Below are 13,616 nucleotides of genomic sequence, written 5' to 3'. Positions count from 1 at the left end.
ATTGCCATTTATGTATGATGGCTCATGTGATCCGACCTAGAGGTCCCCGTACAGCTCTTCATTAACCGATTCGACATATACAGTGAACCGCGCCGTCCCGTAGGCGCGTAGACTTGAGCCCTTGGGACCCTCACCACGACCTCCAGGCTCACAGCTCCGTCTTCACAAGTCCAGCTTCCGACACATCCAAGCTCTGCCCCATCTGGAGAACGTCGTTTCAGTCTCATGACCCGTCGTATTTGATCGTGTGAGCCCTGGCCGTTCAAAAGAACTTCCCAGCCACAGTCTCACTCCTCTCGACCCCATCTCCATCTCTGTACACATCATTTTCACCCAGTCCGCCATCCCGTCCACCCAGTCCGACGGCCGACGAGTGTGGGCGATCAAGCGCGGTGAACGGCTCCCCCTTGACCTTCGCTCTGACCCACCAGAACCCAATCCTGGCCGCGAACGCCGCCAGCGCCCACAGCAGTCCACCAACTGGCGCTGCCACGAAGGCCCCGAAAGCAGACCAGTCCTCCACGTACAGCCCCTCAGTCAGGATCATCAGGTTGGCGGCCTTGTCTGCGTCCCCATCATAGAAGACCAGTCCGAACAAGAAGATCGTTAGGATCCCACCTAGCCACCCACGACTACCTCGAACCCGCGCCATGCATAGCACCTCTCACTCAGCCCAATGACCAAAACCGGGATACTGCTCGCCGAGATGAGGTCACTAATCAAATAAATCTGCAAGACACTCGGACTCTTCAGTGCGACAACCACGACCGGGAAGATGACAAGTACGACCGCTAGGCGAATCCACCAGAAGTTCAACTTGTTCCGGAAGATATCGTTCGACCCCGTGCTCACCATCGCGGATTGAAAACTATCGAAGGCAGCGGTGCTGAGGCTGACTGTCATGACGAGAATGATCCCCACCACCCAAGCAGGCATCTCGCTAGAAGGAGGAAGAGGGCAATTGCCCCGTTCTCTTCATCTATGGGGTTACCGAGCGAGCCGGACCAGCCCGCCAGGAGGCCCGCGACACCGAGGAGAGTGAGGATGATGGCTACTGCAATGGTGGCGATACCCACGCCGATCCACAGGTCTTTGTCAGTGCGCGCGGCGAAGGTGCGCATCCAGAAGCCGCTGATGAAGAAGTCGTTTGTGAGAATGGCGACGGGGAGGATGTAGATCAGCTGCCATCCAAGCAAGCTGGCGTCGAGGTAGCCTGACTGCTCAACAAGGTCGTGCTCGATGTGGACTTGTGTGCCCACGGTGATGACGCCAATGATGATTAGACCGAGGACCATGGCGCCCTGGATGTTGTCGGTGATGAAGGAGACTTTAAAGCCGCCGAGGGAGGTATAAACGGTCGTGACGAAGCACTCGACGATCACGGCGGGGAGGCCATTGAGGCCTGTGAGGGCGTTGACGACTTGTTGCAGGGCGGAGAGCTCGGCGACCATGTAGAGGAAGATGGTGACGAGGGTGAGGAAGGAGAGGTAGAGGGCTGTCAGTGTGCCGTAGCGCTGGCGGGTCCATTCGGTTAGGACGAAGCCTTCGGGACACTTGCGGCGAATGATCTGATGTCGCGACGCCGATTAGCATGCTAGCCGAGAGAGCACGAGGGATGGATTGCGGTGACCTGGGAAGTAGACTTACAGGTCCAAGATAAGCAAAGATGAGCAACGGCAGCGCTGAGGCAAGAGCGTAGACGACGACGCCTTGCACGCCTGCAATGGTCGCAATTTGCGGATATGTAAAGAGGATACCTGAGCCGAGAGCTGTAAGAAGGTAAGACAAGACTGTTAGCATAACACAATTCGCGCCGCCAATAGAAGGGGGTCCAGGACATAGGCAGCACTCGTTCCTCACGCAAGCATTAACTTGATCGAGTCATAACGGTATTATCTCAGCTTCGCGACGTGCTCTCGGTGTCTATCGTGCCAGTCCCTTGAGCAGGCCGTTGTTGTGACCTCTGGACAGGCCAGGCAATCTGCATTGGGGATACAGGAACGAGAGACACGGAGAGCTCGACGCTAAGCACCCGTCGTGCTGCCATTGGCTGGTCCTGGCCTCTTTTCTCCTTCCTCTTCCTGCTCTGCTCAACCAGTCGGGAGGGAGCTTTGAACTCATCTGAAAGCCACACTTGTCTCTGATGTGACAGAATGCTAGATTTAGCAGATTTGAGTGATCTGACAAGCTCGGCAGACGAGAAGAGCTGGAGACACAGAACGAGAAGAGGAAAGGAGAAGAAAGGCCAAGAAACAGCCAACGATGAAGTTTTGTAATGCGAGCGTACGAACCTGGATAGCCAGACTTCCTTTCGGAGGTAGGCTACTGTATAGTGCTTGAAAGATTGCCGGGACTCGATCTTTTGTCGATATGGAACAGTGCCGCCCATCCTATGCTGAGATGGGAATGGATATCAACGCCATTGCAGCATGACGTCCGATGAAGAAGTCACACTGCAATGCGTGGTGCGCACTCACCCGACGCAATAAAGTTGAGGGCAAGTGGTATTCCTGGAGCAACGTGTCAGTACCTTCCTGGAAACTCAGAAGCGAGAATGGCAGTCGCAGCCAGCGCGCATGATTCAATCTGACCCTTCTGCGTCCCATTGGCACTCAGCCATTCACCCTTGGACTGTTTGCGAAGCTTCCACGCGACAGCTAGGCCAAAGCACCTGCTAGAGCGTTAGCTCGTGCAACATTGAAGTCGTCGTGTGCCTCGGATGAAGATTGCGTCATACAGAAAAAGTGCATATGTGGTGTATATGATGGCGTTGGACGCCGGCGCTGATGGCATTCCCATCTTTGCGAAGTATGGAAAGAAGTGTCTCAGATATGGGATACTCGACAGCGAGGAGGATCAAAGGAGATGCTGGAGCTCGTGGTAGTGGGCACGACTTTCTTTTTATCAGAGCTTGAACTTTTCTCGGGCGTGGGGTGCGCGTCGTCTTCCCTCGACTCGAATGCGAAGCCAACCACCAATCAGAGCGCTTCAGGCATATCCCCCCTATGAATACTGCTCACAATGCAGGTAGCTTTCCGACAACGGCATTGCTTATTTCTGGCGAGCTTACTGTGTAACTTCCTGAGCCGTCGGATACTTGACCGAGCTGCGTACTGCTTCTCTCTTCCTTGACGACATGGGCTCTATCACGAGATCAGCGACAGGGTGTCATACAGCACGAAACTGCACGAATGCACGATTGCAGCCACGAAAAGCACTCCGAAACGCGTGACTTTGGGTATCATGAGCATGCATTTTGTTCGCAGACACCAGAATTGACTCGTTGCTGGCATCTGGTCATCTAGTCATCTCTCTAGACCGATTGCAGCATGTGACAGAGAGTTTGACCTTTACACTCATGTGCATGGCATGACATCCAGAGTCTTCCTGAACCACGCTTCTCGGACCATCTGGTTCTAGACATGATGTCGCGAATCGACCTTAAGCTCCGGTAGAGGCAGCAGGCTTGGCACAAGGGTCTTCGGCGAACGTGATAGTGCAATCCTCCCACTCGTGGTCGCGAGTAAGAAGACCGCGGAACGCGACGGCATCAGCGATATTGGTGAACCGGAAGTCGATAGTTCGCGCCTGCCATCGGTCAGCCTTGGGAAAGTGGAAGGAGATCGGCCGACTTACATCATTCTGGTAGAGGTCAGCAATAGCCTCAAGCTTGCGGCCTCTACCCTCAGCCATCTTTCGCAGTGCACGCGGAGTCCAGTCCTCATCGGCGCCCGTCGCACGTACGACCCGAGTCGCACCAACCTCGAGATAGCGCTTCATAACACCTAGTGGTCACAGTGTCAGAAGAGGAGACTCGATCCAGCAGACGACCAGGCTGAGGAAACTTATCAGAAATCACATCGACGTTCTCGCCCATCTGGACAGTGGCAACGTATTTCTTGCCGCTCATTCTTACAATGAGGCCATTAGGGTATTTGTTGTAAAACGCCTGTGCTGAGTCTCCCGTAGTAAATGTAACGATCGCGCTGACAAGGGCTGCACTGCCTTCAGACGGCTTGTTGACACGATAAGTCTCCAATGGACCTTCATGAATGAGGCCGGCGAGAGCACAGTCGTCGATGAGACCTGGCAGTCCGGAGATGATCACTCGACGCTTCTCAGCTTCTGTGCACTGTATCAGTCTTTGCAATCTGGCGTAAGTCACGTTCAGGGCTTTGGAGGCACTTACTCGGACCAGATCGCGCGGCCGGAGCACCCCAACTAGTGAAGAAAGACGCATTGTCCCGATCTTGGCCATCCTCAGGCGTGATGACAGACTCTGCAAGTTTCTCGGCAGGCTGGAAGCCATTGTCACTACTGTTCTCGGTGTCATTCTTTGCGATGACAGTGGAGGATTCGGTGGTCTTTATCGCGGCCGCACGGTCAAAGTTGAGCCCGTGCTTTTTGAAGAGACCGAGAGGAAGCTAGCGAATACGTTAGAACGCGTTGCCAAGCCAGCATATGCACCAGCAAGGTATTGGAAAGGAGCAGTCGACAATGTCATCAAGCTTTCTTGTTGATTCACTCCGGTGACTCATTGGATCGGACAGGTCAGCTATCGGCAGATGTACGTACAGGTTCGAAAGCAGCAGGCGACTCCGGCGGCGTGGAAGAGACGTCGAACTTCGGACGAGCGTCTTCCTTCTTAACGGCAGGAGCAAATGGCGGCATATTCTCTTTGGTTGTATTGACAGAATTGGCGGTGTTCTGCTCAGGTTTGGAATGATCGTCACTGGGATCGGCGCTACCTGGGTCGTCGGCCTGCTTTTCATCGGGTGAGGAGGAGTTCATCGTATCGATGTCGACCTTCTGAACCAGTGCCTGTTTGGCAGCATCGACGTTGAAGGTAACCTTCCGTGGCTCGCTATCAGTCTTCGCGGTGGTTGACTTCTTGAAAATCATAGAACGACTCTCCAACTTCTCTTCCTGTTGCTTGCGAAACTGCTCAACGACTGAGTCCTGGTAGGCTTCACCTACTTTGTCTGGCATCGCGAACTGCCGGGAGGGCGTGACAGGGGAGCGAGGGGCTGGAATATTAGAGTCTTTGGTCGAAAGAACAGACCGCGGTGCCACAGAACTGCGAACTCGTCCAATGCCAGCGAACTTGGAGGCCTTTAGACCAACATTGCCGCCCTTCTCGGTGAACGCATCGAACGCACTAATTGTAGCCGTGGTTGGACTGAGGATAGCTTCGAGTGGACGATCTTCGTTGGATACCTCCTTCGCAGAGTTGCTCGGAGCTACAGCAATTAGCTTGATTTCGACAGATATAGTTCTTCAGCTCACCAGAGTCCTCTTCGTGAGCTTCCTCAATAGTCTGTTGCTCAGTGGTCTCGGCTGAATCGAAAGACAGTTTGACATCTTCCGGAATCACTTCAAGGTGTTTGGATTCTCTCTCGATAGCAACAGCCACACTATCTGGAGTAGGTGGAGGTGCACGATGTCCTTCTGGGGGAGTCGCGGCTGCAGAATTAACGTGGCTATCATGTTGGGGTGTGCCAACAGGCGGGTCTTGAGTATCGTCGGCAGGTTCAACGCCGGCGCTGGCAGAGGCCTGCTTCCTCACGTCGCCGTCTTCTTCATCCTATGCAAGTATTACTTGAGGTCCAAGCTAATGCTGTTGGTAGGGAAGCTCACCTTGTTGTCCGAAGGGATACAGCCTCTCTCATAATTCTTCTGTCGCTGTGGAAGGTGTTCGAGAAAAGCCGCCAGGATCTTTGGATCGTCGACCGCGAAAGCACCTGGTTGTGTGGCCATGGTTGCGACAATGAATCAACAATTGTCAAGAAGTGTACACGAGACGGACGCTGGTTAGAACGGGTGAAGAAAAGAGGATAACGCGAGTGGTGTTGTTGCAGCTTGAATTCAAGTTGTGACTTCCAAGTCGTTGACCCAAAGTGCCAAGACCTTCGACTCATTCGAGTCCTTTTGCATCTCACGAGGCAGTCACGTACCGATGACAGCACGATCATCTTTCAATAAGACGATCGTCGAGTAAACGTTCTTGGAAGCAAGAGACCCGCCTTTGGACGATTCGATTGCATACCTATCCTGCACTCTATAGGCGATGACGTGCATATAGTGACTCCTCCAACGCCTTCGCTCAAGACAAGAACAAAATAAATGACAACCCCAAGCACTACGAAGGGAGCCCTCCTGATGGAAGCGGTATCTTTTCGTAGCTGTCGATGTCCACCTCTCCAGAATACTCCTCGTTCATCACTGACAGGGCTCGGTGGCCACAAAATGCCGAATGACTAGCCAGTCTGGTCACTTGCTGGAATGATCCGCCTTCTTCCAAGCTCTCGTCGATAACCCAGACGACCTCGTCGACTTCAGACCAAGGCTCTTCCTCCCTGCGAGCGTTGTGATGAGGAAAGCCGGCGATGATATCGACGAGATAATGGACTGGCGTATAAAGCGCCTCGAAGCGCTTAGTGAATCCCAGCCAGGCGTGCGTCCTTGGTGTATAGCCCACTCGGACGAAAGGGTTCATGAATATCCCTGACTGCTCGTGATCTGGGCTCTGTATATCTGCATGAATCAGACAGCACTCCGAGGCTTCCCAGTATGTGTCTTCTTCGGCCCGGAAGCGATACGGGGCAGACAAATTAGCCGGACTGATCTCAGACGCCGTGATTGGTGCGATCTTTTCATCGCTCGGTTGGAAGAACGTTGCATCGAACGAAACCATACCACCCCAACAGCTCCGTACCCGTACTGCGTCTTTGCCTTGGATAACGTCGTCGTGAGTACGTGGGTCGCCACCTCGAGAAAACCATGGAAAGAACGGTACACCCATACTGTATCCTCCCAGGTCGCGGGATGCAAACGTGTCGTAGAACTTAAAAGGATTGATGAAGTCGACCGCGCACGCAGCGCGGTAGTTGCCGTCATTCGTTGCGAATATCAGCTGCAGGATCTCCACAGGATCGAAGTACACATCATTCAGAAACAATACCTTGTCGAAGATTGTTTCTGCATCGGCCAGTGGTTCCAAGGCTTTGTTGCGGACCTCCGCAAGGTATGTGATCCGTTTGACTCGCTTCCTGCCATCAACAAGCGTGATCTTCGGAAGTCCCGAGCGGTCGAGGTGATCCTCAACAACCAAAGTATTGTTGCATGGTGTCTTGGCTCGCAGTCTATCCATGGCGTCGCTGCCGACATCTCCAGAATCGTTCTCGTAAATCGACAAGTAGGTGTTGTCAGGGCCCAAGAGATGGATGAGTCGCAGCACGTTGTCGGCCCATGGCCCATCAGCAAGTTGGCCGTGCGGGTCATACAGGTTCGATGCAATGAACACTTTCTGTTGCTTAGGATTGCCACTTCCCGGCGCGTTCGAACTGGTCGCTTGTTCGCGCAATGCTTCGTACTGCGGCGGTAAGGTGCTATAGTTTGGGAAGAAGATGAAGCCGGTGATCGAATATAGTATCACGATGACCAGGGTGATGTAGGATAGTGACACACATGACCGGGCCAGACTCCGGCCGCAGAATCTTGGACGTCGGCGAGAAGGTGATGGCGCGCGTCGATATGAAGTATAGCGTAATGTCGACGGGATCACATGGCCCAGAAGGTTCGAGACCTGGTACTTGCCCCTATTGACAACGCGGCCAGTGAGCAGGTTGGCGTCTTGCGCATCGTCGCGCGAAGTCAGTTCCAGAGATTCATGGTGTCCTCCCCAAGTCTCCCCTTCACTGTGAGGCGCCATATTCATGGAAGTATTGTGGTGAAGTCGGAAATCATCGCAGTATGTACTACAGATGTTCTCGAGTTGCCCTGAAAGGAAGTGGGGCCTACGGCCACCGATATGGGTAAATTAAGATTGACCCTGAATCGTGCTTCAGATATTCGAAGAAGTCGTGTCGCAAAATGATGAGTAGATCAACTCGAAACCCGTATATAATGATCGTACGAAGTAAAGCTGGTGTTTCACAGGATGCAAAGGATCTGTCAAGTGGAAGGAACGAGGGATGAAAGGAGCGGGACGTTGGTGGTAATGATGGCTTTTTCTTGAGCTGGTACCAGGCCTGGGGTATGTGGCTTTATCACACGCCCAGAACCACGCCCACCACTCGGTCTTTCTTGATTTCAGCCCCCTCTATGCCCCCTGTGGGCTCAGATTTCGGATTAAGTTCGTCGCCTACGCAAAGCTCACCTTTTCAGGGGCAGAGTTGCGATGAGATGCCTGCAGTCGCGCGCTGGCCCACATGGCACAGCCCCCGGCTGCGACGAATCAATCTGCTAAATTTGACGACAGAAGATTCATGCCGAAAATGCCGTTGGCGAGGGCTCGCATGGGCTGCGGACTGTGCCGCGACGCTTTATGTAATTCTGCTTCGCAACCGTTGCAGTTGACGCAGATCATGCTGTGCGGTGATGCAGCCATTGCGTAGGCAAAGTCGTCTCTGGCACTACAGTTGTCACAAGCAGCTCCGCTCCAGGAGGGAAATTTCCGGCGCTCTACTTGAGGCAGATCCTCTGCGTCCTCGACTCGTCGGTGGCCTGCGGCGTCGCTACGACCTGGCAGCGACCGACGTGAGCTAGGAAATGACGGGGCGGGATTTGGGAGGAGTTCCAATTCATCAAAAGTGCTTGTAGCAAGAATAGCTCGTTACAAGGCAGATGTGATTCTTGCTCGGTGTCTACGCACAGTACGTACGGGATCTTCGTGTCATAGCCCGCAGAGCAATGCGCATTGGCCATGCCACAATCTCGAATCTCGATTGCGCAGATGAAGGCGGAGGTAAGCTTAGGCCGTGACGAGTCTCCGACACGCGCCTCGCAGAACGTTGCCCTCCTTGTCGGGAAAAGAGGAGTACGAAATCGAATCTACGAAGTCTTCGCTTAAGGGTTTCTAGCGCCACGGGTTGAGCGCTGGGCATGGCTTGATCACCATATCACGCGATATAAGAACGCTTTTGAATTTACCACGATCGCGATCACCAGCCGACGGCTGCAAGCTGTGAGTTGGGTTTCACTGGTTTGTTTTAGCGAAATCTTCTTCGGCTCCCGTCATTGGTCCCTCGCTTGTGCGTCACAGTCAAATCAATGGTGCCCTCGCCTGGCGTCAAGTGTCACTTGCTTGAGCATGACAGCTGATTTCGAGGCCCTGTTGACTCTCTCATCGATGCCTTACTTGAGTCTGGAGAGCAGTCCAGGAGATCGAGGCAGAGGCGTCCCGGCTTCGCATAAAGCACTTTCATAGCAGCATCAGTCCTAGCAGCACCATACCCTTCTAGCAGCACAACCTGTCCTAGCACGACAAACCTCCTAGCAGAACAACCCTCCTAGCAAAATCACATACACTGATCCCTCCTAGCAAAAGCCTGACCCTAGGCCTAGCCTGAGCACACTTAACTAGCATCTAGCACTGGTATGATGTAACAGCAATACAATGAGGCCTCAGGGAACATCGCGTACGACCCGTAGCGGGATGTTCACAGATACGTACCGGCCCACGTAATACGCAACAACTTTGGGTCCTTTTCGAACTCTGCTTTCCGCTCCAGCAGCTCGTCCACATCAAAAGTCGCGGCAAGATAGCGGCCCTTGAGAAAGTCACTCTCCGGCGACGTCAGCCAGATGCAAAAGTTTCCCGCCAGACTATTTACCGCCGGTATTGGTTAGCCTGAACCAGAACATTGAGGGAACGTGTGAGATGAGAGATGGGGAAACAGATCAAAAGCTAAACAACCACGAAGTGGCCGTTAGGAGGAGATCATATTGGCTGGCAGAACAAAGGAAACACCTGGTCCAGGAGACCAGGGTAGGCAGGATCAAGCCTCCAAGACAAGTGTCTCTGCTGCTCAACCTAGACTAGCTCCCAGTTGTTCACTGGTTCAGGCTTGCGAAAAGGGGACATACCTCAAATTGTCTGAAGGTGAATCCTCCGGGTAGCCAAGATCTCTGACCCACTGATCGAACATGCCCGTCCGGTACACACCCGGCTTTTGCGCCTGTCAGTCAGAACATGTATCGGGAAAAAGAACCCGGAACGGGAATTTGATGCCTCGCCCGATTCAGGTTTACAGGTATACGTACATGAATAGTAAACGTCCTCATCCCAGGATTCTCGACCGAGAGGTACTCCTCCAACTTCGCCGTCGCAAGTTTGCTCGCCGTATACGCAGCCATCTTTGGCAATCCCTCTGGCCGAGTGAAAGCCGTATCGGAATTCATCGAGATATATGTCGCTCCCGGCCTGGCTTTCGGCATAAAAGACTTTGTGAAGTACTGTACAGATCTGACGCCGAGCTCGAAGGTCTTCCACCAGTCGTCTTCCTCGCTACCTTGTATCGTGGCCGGGTTTGGTGAATGAAAGGCGGCACAGTTGATGAAGACGTCCCATGCTGTTAATCAGGTGCTGTTAGTAAGGTGGAATCCCCGTTTCCGGCATGAACGATAGCATTTACCTCCGATCTCGCTTCTGGCCCAATGTGCTGCCACGCCTACACTCTCGGCGTCGCCGGCATCGAAAACGTGTGTGAACACGGTAACGTCAGGGTTGATCTTCAACAGATCTGCTTTGGTCTGCTGGAGTTTGGACTTGGTCCTGCCAAACACGCCGACCTTTGCGATTCCCGCAGTCACGAAAGCAGCGGCAATGCCAGCGCCAAGAGTGCCAGGACTGGCTCCTGTCACGTACAAGGTCTTGCCCTTGACGGACAGCTCTGGTCGAGCTGGGTCGATGGTGGCATATGTAGTGCTGCGCTTCTTTGCAGTGAAGCGCGGATGAGGCATGGTGGCTGACTGAGCTTATAGAACGTGTACTCCTACACGGTGCGCTCTGATGGGTCAACTACGAGCACAGGAAGACCTACCTATAGCACGCCTAGGAAAGACTTTTCGACTTGCAGCAAGTGTCGCCGAGGATGGAGAACGGCGCTCTTGAAGAAAGGCGTCGTCAATGATTGTACCAGGATTTAGCTCATTCTTATGTCCGGAGGGGGTTTCCGGCTATCAACGGGCGGGCGGCAGCGAAAAAGTCATGGGCGGAAGACATTCCAGTCTATCATCAAGGCAGGAAGAGCACGTCTTCTTTTGAGGCTTTTGCATCAGACCTCAAGGTATACGTTCTTTTCTTACTGCACACTCTTTTGTATCTTCCCAAGATCAAGAATCTACAGTCTCTACCAACATTCACCGCCATCATGGCGCCGTCAATCGAGCCCCTCCACACCACCACGCCCGCCGCTAAATCCACTATCCTCGAGCAAATCGGCAATAGTCCCCTCGTCCGCCTGAACAAGATCCCGCAGTCCCTCGGCATCGAGGCACAAGTATGGGTCAAGTGCGAGTTCTTCAATGCCGGCAGCAGCGTCAAAGACCGCATCGCCCTGCGCATGATCGAGAAGGCCGAGCAGAGCGGCAGGATAAAGCCAGGCGATACACTGATTGAGCTACAAGCGGCAACACAGGCATTGGCCTCGCACTCGTGGCAGCAGTCAAGGGTTACAAGACGATCATCACCCTCCCGGAGAAGATGTCAGCCGAGAAGGTGTCTGTTCTCAAGGCACTCAACGCCACCATCATCCGCACGCCAACCGAGGCAGCATTCGACAGCCTGAATCACACATCGGCGTGGCTCGCAGACTACAGAAGGAGATCCCCAACGCCCATATCCTCGACCAGTACGGCAACCCGGACAACCCACTCGCCCACGAGCACGGCACTGCGGAGGAGATGTGGACGCAGACCGAGGGCAAGATCACTGCTGTCGTGGCCGGCGCAGGCACAGGCGGCACGATCACCGGCATAGCGCGTGGCCTGCAAAAGCACAACAAAGACATCAAGATCATTGCTGCCGATCCCAAAGGCTCTATCCTCGCTCTCCCTTCAACCCTCAACGACGACGGCGCCAACGAGGCGTACAAAGTTGAGGGCATTGGCTACGACTTCATTCCAGACGTCCTCGACCAGCAGCTCGTCAACACCTGGTACAAGACCAACGACCGTGACTCCTTCCACTACGCCCGCCGCCTGATCGCCGAAGAAGGCCTGCTGGTTGGCGGCTCGTCTGGCTCCGCGATTGCCGCCCTCGTTGCCGCCCATCGAGACGGACATTTCACGAAAGACGACGTCGTGGTCGTCGTTCTGCCGGACAGCATCCGCAGCTACCTCTCGAAATTCGCCGACGACGACTGGCTCGCCGCGAATGACCTACTCCCTCCCACACCACCCGCCGAGCCAGCTTCACCACTTAAGCGCACAACATCCCACAAAGAAGCAAATGATCCGTTTTCCGGCGCCACCGTCCGTGCTCTCCGACTCAAGCCAATCCAGACCATCCCCGGGGACAGCACGTGCGCGTCTGCGATCGAAGTCATGCGCGACAAGGGTTTTGACCAGCTTCCCGTGACATCAAAGAAGGGCAAGCGATTGATCGGACTGGTCACGCTGGGCAACTTGCTGTCGAGGATATCGCATGGCCGTGCCAAAGCGAACAGTCCCGTGTCGGAGGTCATGTTCGACTTCAGCAATATCTCGGAAGTGGTGACTGATCCAAGGGATTTCGGGTCCGGCTTGAAGGGGAAGTCTGCTGGTCAGAACGGCGAGACGAATGGTACAAACGGTCACCATGAGTCCATTAAGGGAGGACGAAAGAAAGAATTCGCAGAGATCACGATGGACACGCCACTGAGCGCGCTGAATCGATTTCTGGAGTACCAAAGCGCTGCGATTGTAACCGAGAGAGACCAGTCCGCTATAGGAGGCAGCAATAAGGGTGCATTGAAGCCCATCGGGATAGTGACCAAAGTCGACTTGTTGACGTGGATGGTGAGCCAGCATAAGATTTGAGGGTTGTCTCATTTCTTGTGTCGACGAGGCTGGAAGGATCGATGGTCTTCCGCATCTTCGCAGCACGCTTAATTGAAGGGATTCCTGCCGCACTGCGATGCGCGGCACTGAGACTCAAGGATTTTTTGATCCGGCACATGGTCGGCTTCAGCTAGGTAGGTTTTGTTTCAACGCAGGACTTCAACACACCTGCATATATTGATCACAGAAAGACTTTCGCGCGAGCATGGCGTTTGTTGGGCTGGTGAGACTGGTGGTGTTATCGGCAAGGGCACTTTTGAAAGTTCTGGTGGTGTTTTGCTAGATAAGCAATGAGGATTCGATGATCCACAATTCATCAGAGCTGTTGCTCATATCATCTTAGTCCTGATGCCGTTTCGAAGCTACATCACGAGTGCACATACGTCTCTGTGCAGTGACGTAGATGCAGAACCTACTGACCTAGGCCGTTGTGCCTGCATGACGTGCGCCGATGACAGGAGTGAATTTCACGCGCGACGAGTCAATGTACGACAATATGCGACTAGGCAAGCTTGAAATTAGTGGACATACAACAGCGCGGTGTATTGTCTCCCGTCTGTGTAGTGATATTAGACGTCGTTGTTTCGAGGCCGGCTGGATTTGGCGAAAGGCTGCTAGGTGAGGGCAGGTTTCGCTGCCGATGCGATTGAGGAGCGGTTGGTGCTGGAAGAAATTTGGGGATACGACGTTTGACGGCGAGGACGTTAGGGAAGGGGAGTGTGGTCGCAACGACGGAATGGGAACGGAGCGGTCGAGCGCGAGGGGAATGGTGCTTCTGAGTACCGGTCGAATAT

The 13,616-nt window shown here is 53.9% G+C and overlaps 6 protein-coding genes across 6 annotated transcripts; 1 reads left to right on the top strand and 5 right to left on the bottom strand.

Annotated features, from left to right (window-relative positions):
* Positions 1 to 262: 262 nt before the first annotated feature.
* Positions 263 to 652, bottom strand: AB675_3857 (uncharacterized protein; the record flags this gene model as incomplete). Its single annotated transcript, XM_018143945.1, has 1 exon — positions 263 to 652. The coding sequence occupies one exon, from the start codon at positions 650 to 652 to the stop codon at positions 263 to 265; it is 390 nt and encodes a 129-aa protein (XP_017994900.1).
* A 247-nt stretch (positions 653 to 899) lies between these two features.
* On the bottom strand, positions 900 to 2,799 carry AB675_3856 (uncharacterized protein; the record flags this gene model as incomplete). The annotated part of the gene is made up of 5 exons (XM_018143944.1): positions 900 to 1,568; positions 1,648 to 1,769; positions 2,478 to 2,510; positions 2,592 to 2,671; positions 2,738 to 2,799. The coding sequence occupies 5 exons, from the start codon at positions 2,797 to 2,799 to the stop codon at positions 900 to 902; spliced, it is 966 nt and encodes a 321-aa protein (XP_017994897.1).
* Positions 2,800 to 3,441: 642 nt separating this feature from the next.
* AB675_3855 (uncharacterized protein) lies at positions 3,442 to 5,757 on the bottom strand (the record flags this gene model as incomplete). The annotated part of the gene is made up of 7 exons (XM_018143943.1): positions 3,442 to 3,588; positions 3,637 to 3,785; positions 3,832 to 4,125; positions 4,190 to 4,424; positions 4,576 to 5,240; positions 5,287 to 5,584; positions 5,638 to 5,757. The coding sequence occupies 7 exons, from the start codon at positions 5,755 to 5,757 to the stop codon at positions 3,442 to 3,444; spliced, it is 1,908 nt and encodes a 635-aa protein (XP_017994912.1).
* Positions 5,758 to 6,139: 382 nt separating this feature from the next.
* AB675_3854 (uncharacterized protein) lies at positions 6,140 to 7,711 on the bottom strand (the record flags this gene model as incomplete). The annotated part of the gene is made up of 1 exon (XM_018143942.1): positions 6,140 to 7,711. One exon carries the CDS (start codon positions 7,709 to 7,711, stop codon positions 6,140 to 6,142), a length of 1,572 nt encoding a protein of 523 aa, XP_017994919.1.
* A 1,729-nt stretch (positions 7,712 to 9,440) lies between these two features.
* AB675_3853 (3-hydroxybutyrate dehydrogenase type 2) lies at positions 9,441 to 10,743 on the bottom strand (the record flags this gene model as incomplete). The annotated part of the gene is made up of 4 exons (XM_018143941.1): positions 9,441 to 9,606; positions 9,868 to 9,950; positions 10,045 to 10,352; positions 10,416 to 10,743. The coding sequence occupies 4 exons, from the start codon at positions 10,741 to 10,743 to the stop codon at positions 9,441 to 9,443; spliced, it is 885 nt and encodes a 294-aa protein (XP_017994898.1).
* A 410-nt stretch (positions 10,744 to 11,153) lies between these two features.
* AB675_3852 (Cystathionine beta-synthase) lies at positions 11,154 to 12,801 on the top strand (the record flags this gene model as incomplete). Its single annotated transcript, XM_018143940.1, has 2 exons — positions 11,154 to 11,437; positions 11,556 to 12,801. The coding sequence occupies 2 exons, from the start codon at positions 11,154 to 11,156 to the stop codon at positions 12,799 to 12,801; spliced, it is 1,530 nt and encodes a 509-aa protein (XP_017994866.1).
* Between the last annotated feature and the right edge of the window lie 815 nt (positions 12,802 to 13,616).

The sequence above is a fragment of the Cyphellophora attinorum genome, assembly GCF_001299255.1.
Source record: "Cyphellophora attinorum strain CBS 131958 chromosome Unknown Contig47, whole genome shotgun sequence".
Classification (NCBI taxonomy): Eukaryota; Fungi; Ascomycota; class Eurotiomycetes; order Chaetothyriales; family Cyphellophoraceae; genus Cyphellophora; species Cyphellophora attinorum.
This window is presented reverse-complemented; position numbering and strand designations above follow the sequence as displayed.